Source organism: Muscardinus avellanarius (genome assembly GCF_963383645.1).
Source record: "Muscardinus avellanarius genome assembly, chromosome: 5".
NCBI classification, from domain to species: Eukaryota; Metazoa; Chordata; class Mammalia; order Rodentia; family Gliridae; genus Muscardinus; species Muscardinus avellanarius.
This window is the reverse complement of record NC_137790.1, coordinates 79685321-79704375: the sequence shown is the minus strand read 5'-3', so window position 1 is coordinate 79704375 and position 19055 is coordinate 79685321. Positions and strand designations below refer to the sequence as shown.

The 19055-nt window shown below is 37.8% G+C and overlaps 1 protein-coding gene across 8 annotated transcripts in view; it reads left to right on the top strand.

The window, feature by feature from the left end:
- The window catches only part of OPA1 (OPA1 mitochondrial dynamin like GTPase), a gene marked incomplete at both ends in the record, with an annotated part of 97072 nt that overhangs the window by 34787 nt on the left and 43230 nt on the right, over positions 1-19055 (top strand). For all 8 annotated transcript variants that reach the window (XM_080695629.1, XM_080695626.1, XM_080695628.1 and 5 more), the window contains 12 exons: positions 2188-2301; positions 5453-5533; positions 5649-5723; positions 6246-6317; positions 6401-6500; positions 6818-6948; positions 9480-9552; positions 9650-9722; positions 11059-11174; positions 12554-12618; positions 14065-14141; positions 18632-18797. In XM_080695629.1, coding sequence (XP_080551755.1) covers positions 2188-2301; positions 5453-5533; positions 5649-5723; positions 6246-6317; positions 6401-6500; positions 6818-6948; positions 9480-9552; positions 9650-9722; positions 11059-11174; positions 12554-12618; positions 14065-14141; positions 18632-18797 — 1143 coding nt within the window. The remainder of the gene's footprint in view (positions 1-2187; positions 2302-5452; positions 5534-5648; positions 5724-6245; positions 6318-6400; positions 6501-6817; positions 6949-9479; positions 9553-9649; positions 9723-11058; positions 11175-12553; positions 12619-14064; positions 14142-18631; positions 18798-19055) is intronic.

The window sequence follows — 19055 nt, the reverse complement described above, 5'->3', positions numbered from 1 at the left end:
TCTAAAGTTATTTTCCTAATTTGATCTTCTAGAGATCTTTGGATTTCTGTGTTATCAGATTCTGATGCTGTGGGGTTGTTGGCATTCACTGCTCCATTGTTATTTCTCTTTCCCATGATTTTGGAAGTTTGTGCCTTCTCTGGGTTCTTCCCTGGGTCATTATGACTTCACTTAAGGTGTTCTGGATCTCGTGTCTGTGGTATCTCAGTCACCAGTACTCCTTTACTGGGTTGTATCACAAAGTCTCAGACCCAGGGAGTCAATCAAGGCTGCTTAGACCGTGGGGGGTGCCAAGTTGGGCGTTCTCCAGTGGGGAGTTGTGACTATGGTATGATATCTCTGCCACTGCCACTCCCCCACTGGGCTGCACTGCTAAAATCTCCGACCCAGGGAGACTATCTGCGCAAGTCCCTGGGAGTGCAGTACTGGGATTTCTCCCCTAGGGGCCGCAATTTGACTCACGGTTGTTGAGTGCGCTGATGGAGCTGTAGTGAACTCAGTGGATTCGCTGCTGCCGCCACTGGCAATATGGCACCACTGCCACGCCCTCGGCCGTGATGCGGCGTATTTCTTCTCTGGTTTTGAACTCCTCTCTGAGTCCTTGCCAGTTGTGCTGTGCCCGGCCCTTGGGAGCTTTAGATGTTCCCTGCACCAACAAAACTGCTGACTGCCGCCCGGCTGTTCAGCACCTGCTCACCTTGGCTCACTGTCCACCCCTCCTCTCAGGCGCCTGGTGGCTGGTTGAGTGGGTTGGTCTAGGGCAGTCCGGTGAACTCACCGCTGCCGCCAGCAGTAAGACGCTGCTTATGCATCCTAGGCCGTGAGGCCAGAGTACCTCCTCTCTGGATTTGATCTCTGTTTTGAGTCTCCCTCCTCTCTGGAGCCTGGTGCTGCTAGGGGAGATGTAGGCCGCGCCGCTCCAGCCGCTCTGTGCCGCAGCTCTGGCTGCTCCGCACCACGCTTCTGGCCGCTCCGGTTGCTCCGGCCGCTCTGCACCGTGGCTCTGGCTGCTCTGCACCGCGGGTCTGGCCACTCCTGCTGTTCCGTGACGCGGCTCTGGCTGCTCCGGCTGCTCTGGCCGTTCTGCTCGGCTGCTCTGGCTGCTCCGCTCAGCTGTTCTGGCCGCACCGCTCTGGCTGCTCCAGCCGCTCCACTCCGCGACTCAGGCCACTCCGCGCTGCCGCTCCAGCCAATCCGCGCTGCGGCTGTGGCTGCTCCGGCTCTTCTGGCCACTCCGCTCGGCTGCTCTGGCCGCTCTGCTCGGCTGCTCTGAACCGCTGCTTCGGCTGCTCTGCACCGCGGGTCTGGCCACTCCGGCCGCTCAGGCGGTTCCGCGACGCGGCTCTGGCTGCTCTGGCTGCTCAGGTCGCTCCGCTCCATGGCTCCCCCCAATCTGCGCTGCGGCTCTGGCCGCTCTGCTCCGCGGCTCCCCCCAATCTGCGCTGCGGCTCTGGCCACTCTGGCTGCTCTGGCTGCTCCGCTCTGAGGCTCCCCCAAATCTGCGCTGCGGCTCTGGCCGCTCTGCGCTGCGCGGGCGGGGCACTTTGGGCTGGTTTTTTTTTTCCGGTGTCTTTATTTTCCAGCCCCTTTTCTCTGTCCCTTGTATTTACCATTTTTATTTCTTTGCTGGTGGTGTTTTCTGGCTCTGAAAGGCGCTGGTTTTGTGGTAGTAGAGTTGGATTGTTAGCAGGACTTGTAAGTGCCGCTTTCCTCCGTCGCCATCTTCCCGGAAGTCTTCTCATTCATTTTGAGCAATGGTATTTGTCCTTAAAAACAAGCGTGAAATCATGGGGGGCTCTAGCCTTACCCCTTCTTCATGCTTCGGCCCCTATTTTTTATTCTTTATTATGAAACATGGTCTCATTAAGTTGCAGAGGGCCTCAATAAGTAGCTGAGGCTGGCTGTGAACCTGCGATCCTCCTGTCTCAGCTTTGCAAGTACTAGGATTACAAGCTTGCACTACCACACCTGTCAGAGTAGCAGTTTTAATTAGCCTAAGTTTTTTAAAATAAAAATTTGACCATAATTAATCAATTTTTGTATTGTGCTTACATATATCAAACCACTATGCCTGACAAAAACTCATTTAATTTAAAAGACTAAAATACACAGAGCATCATTCCACATCTTTTAAATTTTAATTGGATATCAGAAAAATATGAGATCATGTTATTTGTTTTGTGATAGGTTGTTGTTGTTGGAGACCAGAGTGCTGGGAAAACCAGTGTGTTGGAAATGATTGCTCAAGCACGAATATTTCCCCGAGGATCTGGGGAGATGATGACACGTTCTCCGGTGAAGGTAGGTGAAAGGGCCACCTATGTGAAGGTCTTAAGCAGAGTAACCACTGCATCAGGTGTGTTCACTACATGAAATCAAAGGTTTTCATTTCAGCTAAAGAAAGCTTTTATATAGCATTTGTTGTTGTTTTTTGGGTTGGTTTTTTTTTGTTTGTTTGTTTGTTTGTTTGTTTTTGGTGGTGGTGGTACTGTAGTTCCTGGAAACCCTTCTACCTCCAGGCTACAGTCCCAGACCTATTTTTATACTTTTCTATTTGGAAACAGGGTCTCTTAAGACAGCATGGCTGGCTTCGAACCTGTGCGATCCTCCTGTCTCTGCCTCCCAAGCGCGGGGATTATAAGCGTGCGCCACCACGCCCAGCATTTGGGTTTATTTTTAAATATTCACATGCTGATCGTTATGATCTAGTAAAGGTGGGGATGATGTAAGAGAAGGAACCATCTCAAGAACGTAGGCATTGAGATAAAAGAGTCTAGGACCCACTGCACAAGTTATTCATATATAGAAGTACTCAGAATTCACTGATGGTTACAGGGAGGAAGTAAGTGAATACAGAGTCTTTTCTCTCTTTTTTTTTAAATTTTTTATTGGTGCATTGTATTTATACATCACGGAGTCTTTCATTAAACAAAGATTTATTGAGTTCTTTATTCAAGTGTAACCACATTGGCCTCTTTATTATTTCTTGAACATGACCTCCAGCAATATGTGCCAGCACTGTTTTAGGCTGTGTGTTGGTAAACAACAGCAACAAAAAGATTTTGACATAATGGACAACACATTAGAAAAGAAAGACAGATAATAAACATAATAACTATAGAGTATGTTAGGAGATAACAAGTGTGGTGCACATTGTGGAAAATAAAAAGTGGAGCCAGAGCCAGGTATGGTGGCGCACACTTGTAATCCCAGTACTTGGGAGGCTGAGACAAGTAGATCACAGGTTTGTGGCCAGCCTCAGCAACTTAGTGAGACCCTGTTTAAAAAAAAAAAAAGAATAAAATAGGTCTGGGGGTATAACTCAGAGGTAGAATGGCCCTGTATTCCATCCCCAGTACCACACACACAAAAGTGGAGCTAGGAAAGTGTAATGGGGGTGACAGAATTCTGATAGATTGCATTGACAACGTGCAGTTATCAGGATTTGCCGAAAATGAAGGAGATAATCATGTTACTGTATAGTATAAACACATTCCAAGCAAAGAGAATTGCTAGTGCACTGTCCCTGAGGTGGCTGAGGGGTGTTCATGTTCAAGGACTAATAAACAGGCCAGTGTGGCTGATGGAGGGCAGAAAGAAGCAGATCATCAGGACCTTGCAAACCACTATAAAGACTATAGTTTGGGTTTTGAGTGAAATGGGGAGCCAGTGCAGAATTTTGAGCTGAGTAAGATTGCCTTTTTAAGGGGTCCGGCTGCGAACTAAAAATAAATGTAGGTGAGATAGGTAGAATCATGGAGACTATGTGAGAGACTATTGCATTATCCAGTGATATTGGATCGGGGAAAGAAGGTATTAAGAAATGTCTGTATTATAGTAGAAGTGACAGGATTTCTTTCTGTATTTGATATGGAAAGAGAGAATATATGCTAGTCATCAAGAAGGTTCTTGGCCTAAATAAATTATAGGATGTTGTTTGCACTGAGAAATCTCTAAGTAGATCAGGTTTGTGGAATAAGATCAAGGGTTCGGTTTGGATGTGCTAAGGGGTATTAAGTCATATAGATTTGGAATAGGTCTAAACTGAAGACCTAAATTTAGGAGTTGTGATCAATACCAAATGATGGTATTTAAAGCCATTATCTTACTGGATATGTTCTCCAAGGGAGTAAGTGGAGAAAGAGAAAGAGAGAGCATATGACCCAGGATTTCATCCTGGGTACTCTCAATAATAAGAGGTTGAATGAAGAAGAAACAATAAAGGAGCGTGTGAGGGTCCAGCCAAACTACATAGTACACCCGGAGGCAGGTAAAGAAAATCATGGGGAGGAGGAAGTGAAGTGATCGCTAGGTCAGCTGCTGCAGATGGATCAAAGAAGATGAAACCTGAGAAGTAGTCAGCTGGGTGGCAGGTATGGTTGTGCACAACTGTAATCCCAGCTACTCAGGAGGCTGAGAGAGGCGTGGGTCCCAAGTATGAGTCCAGTCTGAGCAGTTTAGAGAGACTCTATCATAAAATAAATTAAAAGGGCTGGGAATGTAGCTCAGTGGTAGAGCATTTGCCTAACCTGTGTGAGGAGACCCTGGGTTCAATCCATAGTAACACACACACACACACACACACACACACACACACACACACAAAGACTGAGAAACAATCATCATTTGGTTTACTTATGGGGGCAAGTAAGAGAAAGGTGTTGAAGTTTTCTGATTGTTCTAATTTCTTCTACTTCCTTGGTGAAGCAAGAATCACATTATTAGCTGTTAAATGAAGAGAAAAGAGAGGAGACTGAAGATTGAAACAGGAAGAAAAAAAGTGAAGACTTTTCTAAGAGATTGTTGTGATTCTAGTAGTGAATTGATAAAGTCAAGTAATACTAGGATTGATGAATTGGACAGATGTCCCCATTAAGTTGTAGGGACATAAAATGAATCTGTCTTTTCTTTTTTTTCTTTTCTTCTTTTTATATTCATTTGATAGGGGTAGGTATAGAGTAATTAAAGAACTGAAAAATCAAAATCACCAAGAATGGCCAGAATAATGGTAAAAAGTGAGATACTGAGTTAGTGTCAAAATCTCCCCAGAAATGAAGTTCATTTATAACTGCAACAAGGAGGAATATTGGGCATTTTAGTGTGATTGGAACAGAATGTACTTTTGTGAGTCTGGTTATGAATTGGACCATCTTGTGTGACACTGATTCCCTCTTTGAGTGACTGTATCAGACATACTTTATATATTTTATTATTGAAGAGAATGTGGGATACTTACATCTTAGGAGAGGAAACAGCCCAACATGAACTTTGCCTCATACCATGCTTCATATTCATTCAGTTGTGAAAACATTAGAAACCTATCTTACATTGTTAGTAGTACCTTAATTTTAGAGGTTGCGCAATGTAGTGGTCCCAGCTAGGTCAGAGAAGTGATGGGGAACTAATATTAGACGTAAACGTTTCATTACATCTGTTTCTTTATTAAACTCAGGTGACTTTGAGTGAAGGTCCTCACCATGTGGCCTTGTTTAAAGATAGTTCTCGGGAATTTGATCTTACCAAAGAGGAAGATGTAAGTAGAATTTACTTAAGTAAGGTTCATATGTGTAACTTTTTGAGCTTATAAGACAATTAAATTGAATATTTATGAACTAAGATTTTCTTAGAAACTTGTTTTCCATTAATAGCTTGCAGCATTAAGACATGAAATAGAACTCCGGATGAGGAAAAATGTCAAAGAAGGTTGCACCGTTAGTCCTGAGGTAAGGGTTGCAATTCATTTCAACACTATTTTATGGAAGTACATTGTATATGGTTTGAATAAATTATAGTAGTGATGTTTAGATTTCAGCCGTTCTAAGGTAGATTTTTTAAAGAAATGTTGTAAATAATATATCATTTTTCAAGTAATTTCCTAGAATAATTACTTTTAGGATCAGAAAAAAGACTAAAGCCGGGCGTGGTGGCACACGCTTGTAATCCCCGCGCTTGGGAGGCTGAGATAGAAGGATCGCGCAGGTTCGAAGCCAGCCTCAGCTACTTAGTGAGGCTCTCAGCAACTTAATGAGACCCTGTTTCCAAATAAAATATAAAATGGGTCTGGGAGTATGGCCCAGAGGTAGAACGCCTCAGGGTTCCACCCCCAGTACCACCAAAAGAAGATGAACTTTTTTCTGAGTATCATATTTGAATGGATGAGCTAATTGAATTTTCAGCATATGTAGCACCAAAATAATTATTAACAGACTTCTCCCAAAAGTTACTATTTTTTTCTTCTTGAATAGACTATATCCTTAAATGTAAAAGGCCCTGGACTACAAAGGATGGTGCTTGTTGACTTACCAGGTGTGATTAATGTAAGTATATACAAAACATGTATTTTATCTTATTCTTATTGTGGAAAACCTATATAATGACATGTAAAACCTTTTTCTTCAAGACTGTCACATCAGGCATGGCTCCTGACACAAAGGAAACTATTTTCAGTATCAGCAAAGCTTACATGCAGAATCCTAACGCCATCATACTATGTATTCAAGGTAAATTATATAAAAAGATTTTAGTTACATTGATAAACTTTCTTTAGCAATCCAAGTATTGTTCGCAGTGATACACATTATGTAAACATATAATACAAAGGGGCTCTTCCTTCTTGTTCATTAGTAAATTGAATTGAAATTAAGGATATTTTGATCATTTTCACCGTAGGCATCATTGAAATTTTCTTTCATAAATAAGGTAAATGTATTAGAAAATGTTTCTTGCTATAAAGTAGACATAAAGCTATAGCTTGCTTAAATATTTAAAATCTACTTTCAACTGTTAGTGTCATTTTTCTTTTTTTTTTTTTTTTTAGATGGATCTGTGGATGCTGAACGCAGTATTGTTACAGACTTAGTCAGTCAAATGGATCCTCATGGAAGAAGGACCATATTTGTTTTGACCAAAGTGGACCTGGCAGAAAAAAATGTAGCCAGTCCAAGCAGGGTGAGGACAAGTTCTTTATTATAACAACAGATTGTATAAGCTCCAGCTTTGATAAGAATTGGTTATTTAAAAAAAAAAAAAAAGCTGGCTGTGTTGGTGCACCTTCTAATTCTAGTACTTGGGAGACTAGGACAGGAGGGTCACAGGTTCATGGCTAGCCTCAGCAACTTAGTGAGGCCATTTACAACTTAGTGACACCCTGTTTATAAATAAAGACAAAATAGGGCTGGGGTGTAGCTCAGAGGTAGAATGCTCCTGAGTCCAATCCCCAACACCAAAAAAGAAAAAAAAAAAGGAGGGAAGAAAGGAGAATAGTAGTTGGATTTTTCTTGGTTCCCAATAAAAACAAACTATTGAAAAATCATAATAAAAGTAAAATTTTATGAATACTATAGTTAATTTATTTCCAAAAGTACTTAAATTGCTAATGTGGTTTCTCCTCCTTTCCTTTCATAAATCAGTGATGGCATAGATTCATTTTGAACCTTATATAGGCCGTTTTACTGCAGATAAACATTGACTGTACAGCAGATTTTTATAGAGGAAAAGACACTGAATTGGGTGTCAGGCTCTAACATTCTTATCATTGTTCCTCTACCAACTGGCTTTGTGTTCTTAGGCAAACCTAGTCAATCCAGACATCTTTATCTGGTGGAGATGAAGATTTTAATGGTATTATCTCATGGGATTTGAAGGCTTAATGAATAAAGTAAATACTATAAAGTGGTTAGAATTATACTTGGTACAAAAGTTATACACATGGTGGCTGTCAGCTCTTATTTTTATATCACTATCTCTCATAGAACAACAACTTTAGATTTCAGGTATCTATTTCCATTACTACAGCATACTCCTTCTTACCTTAAACCTTCCTTAAACCTTGAATTTTGCCAGTGTGTCAATGGTCTCCTTGCCAGACAAGTCCTAGGTTCAGTGATTCTCTAGAGATTCTCTACATAGATTCTCTAGGATTCACTCCATAGTCATACTTAACACCTCAAATTTATTACAGTGAAAGGGTACTAAGAAAAGGATGCATCAGATGAAGTATGGAGGTAAGCAGTTCAAGATTCCAAGTTTTCTCCCAGAAGAGTCATACAGGGCATACGTCATCCCTCCAGAAACAAGTTGTCCCTTAGAGACTCCACACCTAAGGATTTTTATCAGAAGCTGGTCAAGTAGGAACTCTCAAGTATCAAAATTCTGGACTTCCCAAAAGAAAGGCATATGTTTAGCACGAACCAAATTACTTGCATAATGAGCCACTGTTATTTTGTAAGGGATTGTTTATGAGATATGTTTCTGGCTGCCAGGAAAACACAAGCAGGCCTTTTTAAGGATAGTCTTGAGGCCTGTGACCCTAGCACTTTTCTCCATGCCATCGATGACCTACTTTGCCTTATTTTTAAGAGTGAGGCCTGCTGTGGCATTATTGGTCCCGATGTGAAGGGGACATGTGAGGTAGAAACTAATTTAGGTGGCCTTCACTCCCTTTATTTCTTTCCCCTGTTTTGGATAGTTTGATTGAATTTTGTTTGAAATGTGATTAAAGCTTATTTCAGTTCCTTTTATGTCAAACATAAAGCAGCCTAGGTTGTAACTTGTTGTAGAGGAAGAAATTCTAACCCAATATTAATCTGAATTGGTATCGGGGGTAGGAACTCTTCTACATTGTGTATACATGGTAGATCTCTGTGCAAATATGCATTTTTGGGGGGAGGATGGTATAAAGTCTGTAGCTTTTTAATCACACACAGAAAAGAATTTTTGACCCCAAAAGTTGAGAACCAGTAGGTCAAAAATCTTAAAAGGAGGTCGGGTAACGAAGAAGAAGGAGCAAAATATGAAGAGTCCAACTTGATTTGAATTTAGATTTTGAAGAAACTATGGAAAATAATAGTATAATGATAGCAGCTACCATTTATTGACTGCTTCAGAAATTGACAAAAAATAATTGACCCAAAAGGAAGAGCTGAATTATATAGAAACTTGATATACAAAGAGTTTCAGGAAATAGAAAAGTGTGTTTACCTTTAGATTAGTACATTAAATCAAAATGGTTCTAGTAAACATAGCCTAAATTTTTTTTATTGGAAAGAAACTTTCAAACATAATACAGTTGTGTTGTCCAATATAGTGGTCATTTAAAAGTAGCATTGTGCTAAATAAATATCATCTCATAATCTCAGTAATCTTTTTGAAAAAAAATTAAACCACTTACTTAAGGCTACGTAGCTAATAAGTGGAAGAGCAGATATTTAAACTAAGGTTTGTCTTATTCCAAAGCATTTCACATCATCCTGATTATTAATCTTGGTGTATATGTTATAATAAAATATTTCTAATACAATAAAATGTTTATTTTTCTCAAATAGCAATGGAAATGTATTTAAATTCTTTTGTACAGATCTATGTATTTTGGTAAATATAACATGTTTTAGCATAAAATTATTTTGCTATCTAAATTGTATATTATGTTTTTAAGAATTATGTAAATCTCTATCACATTTATTTTCTTATTTTTAAAATAGATTCAGCAGATAATTGAAGGAAAGCTCTTCCCAATGAAAGCTCTGGGTTATTTTGCTGTTGTAACAGGAAAAGGTAGGCAAAAATTATTATGATGATTTATTTTTCATTTTTGTGGCTTTAAATAATAAGTGTGAATCTTCTTAGTGAAAATTTGGTCATCTTTTTCTAGGAAACAGCTCTGAAAGCATTGAAGCTATAAGAGAGTATGAAGAAGAGTTTTTTCAAAATTCAAAACTTCTAAAGTAGGTATCTTCTTTAGGTATCTATAGATTTTGTTATGAGAAAATAGCATAAATTAAATGTTTTAACTTAAAAATTCACATGATGTAGCTAATAATTTAATACTGTTTCCCCAAGTAGTGGTCTGTTTCTAACAGACAAGTTGCTGAGCTTCTTGTATAGAATTGGGAGCAGTTTATCACATGGTGTAGCAGATGCTGGCAAAATAAACTGTCCCTGAAGATGTGGACACAGAAAGACTACATTCACACTTCTTGCGTCATTTTACTTAGTGATTTAAGAAAATTAACATTTTCTCTTTTTTTTTTTTCAATACTCGGGATGGAACACAGGGGCATTCTACCTCCAAGCTACACCCCCAGCCCTATTTTTTTATTCTTTATTTTGAAACGGTCTCACTGAGTTGCAAAGGGCCTCACTAAGTAGCTGAGGCTTTCTGCAAACCTCGATCCTCCTGTCTCAGCCTCCCAAATGCTGGGATTACAGTAATACTCCAGTATACCTGGCATATTTTTTAAAAATATGTGTCCACACTTCTCTTACAATATTAGAAAAAGTTGGAGGGGAAGTATGAAGGAATAGTCCTAAATCACTATTGACAAAAATGGACAGAAAGTAATTGCCTCAAAAGGAGGAGCTGAAAGGGCAGCTGAATTATACAGAAACGTGATATGTAAAGAGTTTCTGGAAAATAGAAAAGTGTGTTTGCCTTTAAATTAGTATATTATATCAAAATTGTTCTTGCAAATATAGTCTAAAAAGTTTTCTATTGGGAAGGAACTGTAACATTATAGTTGTGCTGCCCAGTAGCCACTACTCTTACAAGATTATTAAAGTTCAAATTAATATTTAATAAAATTAAAATTTTAGTTTCTCAGTTACACTAGCCACACATTACAAGGGCTCCGTAACCCTTGTGGCTAGTGGTTACCTTATTGCTCAGCTCAGATATAGTGCATTTTCTTCATCACAGAGAGTTACGTTGGACAGTGTTGTTATAAAAGGTGTAAGGGGTTATTGTCCTTATAACAGGTGCATTCTCCAACTTGGTGGTAGTATTATTGTCCTTTTTTACTTTAATATCTTTAGCCCTGTTTTGTTTGTTTGTTTGTTTTGGGGGTCTAGGAATGGAACCCAGGGGCATTCTACCTCCAAGCTACACCCCTTACCCTATTTTTTTATTCTTTATTTTGAAACTGGGTCTCACTGAGTTGCAGAGCACCTCACTAAGTAGCTGAAGCTGTCCACGAACCACGATCCTCTGGTCTCAGCCTCCCGAATACTGGGATTACAAGCATGCACCACCACGCCCGGCTCTTGATTTCTTTTGTTTTATAGGACAAGTATGCTAAAGGCACACCAAGTAACCACGAGAAATTTAAGCCTGGCTGTATCAGACTGCTTTTGGAAAATGGTACGAGAGTCAGTTGAACAACAGGCCGATAGTTTCAAGGGTAAGTTGGATTTTTAAATCAAGTGAACAAATTTAGACATTCTGTTAGCTGACAGTCTTGAGTAATTCATCAGTTTTTTTTTTTTACATTCTGTTAGCTGACAGTCTTGAGTTATTCATCAGTTTTTGTTTTTTTTTTACTCTCTTTAATAGCTGGCTAGTAGTTGATAAACTATTAGACATTTGGTAGAAAATAGTAAAATGAAAACCTTCCATTGAAAACGAACAAGATTTTTTTCTTTCAGAGGAAACTGCTAGGAGTACATTTTCAGAATTTAAACAAATTAGAAACTTTGCAGTGATATTTTGAAAATATAGAGAATTTGAATTCCCCCCTTCCTTTTTTTTTTTTTTTATGGTACTGGGGATTGAATCCATGAATGCTCAGCTACACACCAGCCCTGTTTTATTTTTTTATTTTGAAACACAGTCTCACTGAGTTGCTTAAGAGTCTCACTAAGTTGCCAAGACTGACTTCAAACCTGCAATCTACCTGTTTCAGGCTATCAATTACTGGGATTATAGTCATATGCCACTATGCCCAGCTTGAATTCTCCCTGTATAGGGAGCAGGAAGGAAATGTGTTGGAAAATAGAGAACTCTCTGCATCAGCTACACTGTCCCATTTTCTGAATCCCACATTTTTCTCTTTTCTTAGTTTAGTCTAATGAGAATATACTCATTAGACCCTTTCATTTTCCCGTTTGAAATTTTTACTTATTAGACTTTTACTTATTTATTCACTAGGTAGTTGCCTCAGCAACCTTATAAGTATTGTTTTTATTCCCAGGTGCAGAGTAACTTCTACTACCAATGTCACAAGCAGTTAGACTAGGATTTTTTTTGTTATTTGTTTGGTTGGTTGGTTGGTTTTTTTTGTTTTTTTTTTTTTGTTTTGTTTTGTTTTGAGTTGGAACCCAGGAACATTCTACCTCCTAGCTATGCCCCAGCCTTATATTTTATTCTTTACTTAGAAACAGGGTCTCACTGAGTTGCAAAGGACCTAAGTAAATGAGGCTGTCTGCGAACCCAGATTCTCCTGTCTCCGCCTCCCAAGTACTGGGATTATAAACATGGGCCACCACACCTGGCTTAGTCTAGGATTTGAATCTTAGTGGTATGATTCCAGATCCATTTTCTTAGCAGCTGTACTAAACTGCTACAATGTTTTTGTGAAATGGATAAACTAGTCAAAGAGAATAGTTGAGACAACTGTTTGCAATAATGAAGTTCTGAAATGTTGAGAGCCCAAAATACTAAGTAGCCATAGATATAACTTCAAAATTTTACTTAATACAAAAGATAGGCAGTGTAGCCTTTTACTAGTACACCTATGAAGAAAGAGAAGCATCAAACTTGAATATTTTCCTTCTCTCTCAGCAACACGTTTTAACCTTGAAACTGAGTGGAAGAATAACTATCCTCGTCTGCGAGAACTTGACCGGGTAAGATAACGGGTCCCTCATAATTTGTATGTATTGTATTGTAAATTACCGTATTCTAACAATTCACATTGATAAAAGGAATCTGGTATGCTATATTGCTTTGGTTTTGACTATAATTTCAGGAGTACTTGTCTCCTATAATTTAAATCATTCATCTTATTTTATTTTTTATTGGTGCATTATACTCATACATCTTAGTGGGGTAAAATTGTTCATTTTATAACACAAAAAAAATTAGGAATCAGCTGGGTGTGGTGGTACGTGCTTGTAATCCCAGTATTTGGGAGGCTGAGACAGGAGAGTCACAGATTTGAAGCCAGAAGCCAGCCTCGACAACTTAGTAAGGCCCTCCACAATTTAGTGAGACCCTATTTCCAAATAAGAAATAAAATTGGGATGGGGGCTTGAAGGTCACAGAATTAATGTATTTATGTAATCTATTTTTTTTATTTATTTATTTATTTTTTTTTTGGTGGTGCTACTGGGGATCTTAGAAACCCTTCTACCTCCAGGCTATACTCCCAGACCTATTTTTGTACTTTTTTATTTGGAAACAGGGTCTCTTAAGCCAGAGAAGAAATTGTGCATCATAGCCTGGCGTGGTGGCGCACGCTTGTAATCCCTGCGCTTGGGAGGCAGAGACAGGAGGATTGCGCAGGTTCGAAGTCAGCTGCGCTGGCTTAAGAGACCCTGTTTCCAAATAAAAATAGGTCTGGGAGTGGAGCCCAGAGGTAGAAGCGTTTTCCAGGAACCCTAGTATCACCAAATAAAAATGCATCAAATTTTTGACTTTTTTTTTTTTTTTTTTTTTTGGTGGTACTGAGGTTCCTAGAAACCCTTCTTCTCCCAGATGTGTGTTTTTTTTTTTTTGTTTTTTTTTGTTTGTTTTTTTTAATTTGTAAACAGGGTCTCTTAAGCCAGCACCGCTGGCTTCGAACCTGCGCGATCCACCTATCTCTGCCTCCCAAGCGCACGCCACCATGCCCGGCTAAAAATTTGTACCTTTTCAATATTTACCTTAGAAAATATTTACCTTAGAAAAGTATATCCTAATTTTGTGAGAAATAAATATTGTTTTTTCTTGATTTTAAAATGCAGTTAGTTGTAAAACACAAAATTAACTAACTTTACTGACACGCTAAATTGGTGCTTTCACATAACATTTGTTACGTGGAAATCTTATGTAAACAAATGCTGTGTGAAAAACCGCATTTGAAATTGAATAAGGCAAACATTTATATCAGTTTCTTTGTCCTTATCTGGACAATGATATTCTTTAAAAACAAAAAAAGCTAGAATGAAAGATCATTTTTGCTTGTCTTGCATTTGCAAACTCGTTCCACCAGCTTGTCAAAGGTCTTTTTTTTTTTTTTGGTTAACTCTGAAAATTATGATAGGGAATATTTACTGTCTTATGAAAGTCTTAATTATATCTCTACCACCTAGAATGAACTATTTGAAAAAGCTAAAAATGAGATCCTTGATGAAGTTATCAGTCTGAGCCAGGTTACACCAAAACATTGGTGAGTATTTGACTTTGCTATTAATCTCTTTTCTCAGTGACTTCACTATTAATCTCTTCTCAGTGACTTCACTATATGGATTATAATGAAATATAGTCCGTCTAAATATAAATTTAGACTAATAAAGCAATATTTTATTGTTACATAAAAGTATATTTTTTTGTAAAGTATCTTTCATTATAGACTAACCAATTGAATTCTTGGAAGGTAGCTTTCTCTCTCCATGTTTTTATGAAATCTGAATGTACTGTTGGCTTTTCTTTACCTTTTACTTAATAGATACATAAATATTACTTTTGTAAAATTGTTTAGGCAAAATTTTCATAAAATTGTACTTTAGATAAATAGTGAACAGTCTATTCAGACTTACAGATTAATCATGGAGAACAAAACTATAGAAAAGTGGCTTAATAAAGAGAATATATTTTTTAGTTCTTATATTGGAATAAGAACAGTTAGAGTTTTCTTTAATATTTGCCTAATTTGTTGTATAAAATCATATTTTGAGTTTAACCCTATTTGATATTGCAAGTACATTCTTTTAAATTGCAAGTACATTCTTTTAAAAAATTCCAGTGTTAATCTCTTTTAAGGCAAACTATCCTCTGCAATTGACCTTTTATGTAATTTGGGTGTTCTTAAATTTGGTGGAGTGGGCATTATAAATAAATATATTACATGTATCTTGAGTGAGCAGTATATAAAAAGCTTTAAATTTTTGCATTTATATTTTAACTGAAAGATTATTTGTGCCTAAATTATTTTCTATGCAAAGTCTCTGGTAGTGCATCATTCTTACAGTAGAAGTATCTTTACCATTGTTCAAAAGTAAATGTTTAGCTGAGTATGGTGGTGCACACTTGTAATCCCAGCATTTGGGAGGCTGAGACAGGAGGATCACGATTCGCAGACAGCCTCAGCTACTTAGGCCCTTTACAACTCAGTGAGACCCTGTTTCAAAATAAAGAATAAAAAATATATATATACAGGGCTGTGGGTGTGGCTCGAAGGTAGACTGCCCCTGGGTTCCATCCCCAGTACTGCCAAAAAAAAAAAAAGTAAATGTTTTCAGTACCTTTTCTGTTGCTCAGTTAAAGCTTACCATCACTGAGTCAATACATGCTTAAGTTTGGATTTGGTCTCACTAGTTTGTCCCTTCTCTCAGTGCCCCTTCTTCCATAGTGCTAATCCCTCTATTATCTTAAAATATTCAATATTTATCTATTTTTAATTTCTCCTTATCCAAAAAATATATATCTGATTTATCTCTACTTGTCAATTGGTTAATCAGATATATATGACACAACTTACTGTATTTGTTTTTTGTATTTTAAGCCAACTTAATGGCTTTTTATGTGAGTGAGTTAGCTTTTGAAGTTGCAAGAAATATATAGATACATAGTTATTGTGTGTGTATATAAACATATGAATATGATAGTAGTTGCCTTGTCTGGTTGTATAAAAATTATTTTATAAAATGAAACATATAATGCTGTTTAAGGAGGAAAATGTGATCCTTCTGCCTATTATTTTCTGGCCTCATTGGACGGAAAGGTTAGTTTCGTTTAGACAAAAACCTTTATATTAAATTATACTTACACTGGCCGGGCATGGTGGTGCACGCTTGTAATCCCCACACTTGAGGCGGAGACAGGAGGATCGCTCAGGACTGAAGCCAGCCTCACTGGCTTAAGAGGCCCTGTTTCCAAATAAAATATATAAAATAGGTCTGGGAGTGTAGCCCAGAGGTAGAAGGGTTCCATCCCCATTACCACCAAAAAAGAAAAAAAAGAAATTATATCTACACTGAAGCAAGCCTAGAAGATAAATCTATTTTTTTTAACACAGGGTACTAAAGGGAATAGTGAAAAAATAAGAAAGTGTATTTCCCATTTGTCTATTGGAAAGGCAAAGGTGTCCACTAGAGAATGACTTCTTTGAGCTGCCACAGCATATGAGTTCCCATTATCTTTACATCAACTTTGTTTTTAGAGCTTAACACCAATATGGATTAGAATAGTAAGCCCTACCCTAACTTCATTAAACACAACTGTGTTACACGAAAAACTTCGAATTTTTGTTATATGGTTGGCATTGTTTTAGGTGTTTTCATTGGTATCTTTTTCTGTGTGTGTCTTTTTTGTGATAATTAGGTTATCTCCCAAGATTTGTGTTATTATTTAAGTCACCAACCTTAAAGGAGAACCAGAAAGATCTGGAGTTGCATGGAACAGGAAATAGGAGTAAGAATGTAAAATTGTATATTTGTCATGGACCAGAGTACTTAGGGCACAATAGAGTTGTGATGGATGATGGAGGGGAGCAGCAGCAGTGTAGGACAGAGGACAGCAGTGTGAAGATTAAAGGGCTGAAGGGGCTGGGTAAAAAAGCAATCGCCACTGCCTCTTGTGGATTGGGAAAGAAAGTAGTAGGCACATCGGGATTTGGTTGTCAGGATTTTTGTTAGTTTCCTTGAAAAGGGTGTCTGGGCTATAGACTTCTAGGAGAAAATAACAGGTCATGTCTTTTTTTTTTTTTTTTTTTTTTTTTTTTGGTGGTACTGGAGTTCCTGGAAATCCTTCTATTTCTGGGCTACATTCCCAGACCTATTTTTATACATTTTTATTTGGAAACAGGGTCTCTTAAGCCAGCATTTGACCTCCAAAATACACCCCTTGCCCTATTTTTTTTCTTTTCTTTATTTTGAAACCAGGTCTCACTGAGTTGCAAAGGGCCTCACTAAGTAGCTGAGGTGATCCGTGAACTGCGATCCTCCGGTCTCAGCCTCCCAAATGCTGGGATTACAAGCGTGCACCACCATGCCCGACAGGTCATGTCTATTCTGAGGCAGGAGCAGAAAAGACCCTGGTCACCAAAGGCTGGATCCTGGTCTTCTGTTCATCTTTTCAGAAGTCTTGTTGAGTTTGTGTTTAAAATGGTATCTGAGTTACCTTCCGTTTCTTCCATCTTGCTCCCTAAGTTCATCCGTTCTACGTCATTAACTCAGTGTGATATGTCCTCTCATATTCTTTTCTGGTTGTACTGAACAAAGACTTGAGTCAGCCAGGACAAAGCAGCAGCTAAGCGCATTGCTTCACTTTTGGACAGCAGGGATGTTTCTGCTACAGTGAGCTTTGTGGCTGCATCTTGCAAGGTTGAGGTTTTGCTTAAGACTGACCACATGATAAGCAATGTGGTTGGTTGGTTTGGTTAGTTTTGGTTTTGGATTTGAATTTTTGGGTTTTTTACATTGTAGTATTCTATTACAGTAGATCTTTGTTCAGTGAGCCAAATATTTTCTTGAGATTTCAATTTTTTTCTTAATTGAAGTGTTGTCTTTTTCTAATTTAGAGATCTGTGTTCCTAAAAGATATATTTTAAGGCAGAATTTTCAAACTGATTGTGTATCTTTTATATTTTCTTAATCATAATGTATTGAAATAATTTATCTGGCAATATTCTATAATATCTCCATGCTTTGTGATGTGGTGTTGTAAAAATTTTATAAAAAGTGTTTTAGTCTTAGACTCCACAGTAAACAAATATAAAGTATTTATTACTAGACAAATACACATAAAAGATGCCCAGAATTAATAGTTATTATAGAAGTGCAAACTACAATGAGATAAACCTACTACAGTAACTAAAAGTAATGGCTGATCCTAACAATTGTGGGCAAGGATGTAGAAGATCCAAAACTCTGATTCTCTGCTATTCATAATATAATTTTGGAACATAATCTGGTAGTATCTTAAAAAGTTAAATATATGTGTGTATATAGATAGATAGATAGATAGATAGATAGATATAGATATATATTATCACATGATCCAGCCATTCTACTCTTAGATATTTACCCAAGAGGAATGAAATCATATATCTATCTATACAAAAGGTTTATAAATATAATGCCAATTATAGCTGTATATGCTGTATATGTAGTGTCAACAACTGAAAATAGCCCAAGTGTCAAGCAGCAGGTGGATGGAGAAACAGATTCATGCAATGAAATCCTACTCGGTAATAAAAGAGGTGAAATATTAATATACACAGCATGATGAATTTACAAATAAATATATTGAGTAAAAGAAGATCGACAAAGAACATACAGGCTGTATGATTGCATTTTTATGAAATTCTAGACAATACAAATTAATTAGACTGATAGAGCACATAGAATGGTTGCAACTTTGGGGATGACGGGTATGTTTATTATCTTGATTGCATAATTTCCATTTGTCTACACATGTCGAAGCCTATTAAAACTTTAAGTATGTACAATTGTAAGTTTTACTTTAATCAAGCAGGAGTGTTTTTTTTTGCTCTGTGGGGAGAGTCTTTTTGACACTGGGGATTGAGCCCAGGGTTAATTACCTGCTAGGCAAGTAATCTACCACTGAGCTATATCTCAGCTCAATCATGCCATTTTAAAAAATGTGATATTCTATTTAGATTCAGTGTTCTTGAAGCTTTTTTTTTTTAAATTTCAGGGAGGAAATCCTCCAGCAGTCTTTGTGGGAAAGAGTATCAACTCATGTGATTGAAAACATCTACCTTCCAGCTGCACAAACCATGAATTCTGGAACTTTTAACACTACAGTGGATATCAAGCTTAAACAGTGGACTGATAAACAGCTTCCTAATAAAGCAGTAGAGGTTAGGATATAATTTAATTAAATGGGTAAGAAGCATTATCTGAAGGGAGTAGGAGCTGTGAATTCTAGGTTTTATTCTCATCACAGCCACTGTCTTTCATTTTGGCCTTTATACTCCATTTATGCTTTCTCTTTCATCTCTCTGTTGGGACTAACCTTAACGTTGCTACCAGCTACTACTACTACTGTTAAAAAAAATTTTACTACTTGGGGTAGTGTTGGTTCTTCTTCCAAGGATAACATTTAATAAAATCAGCAA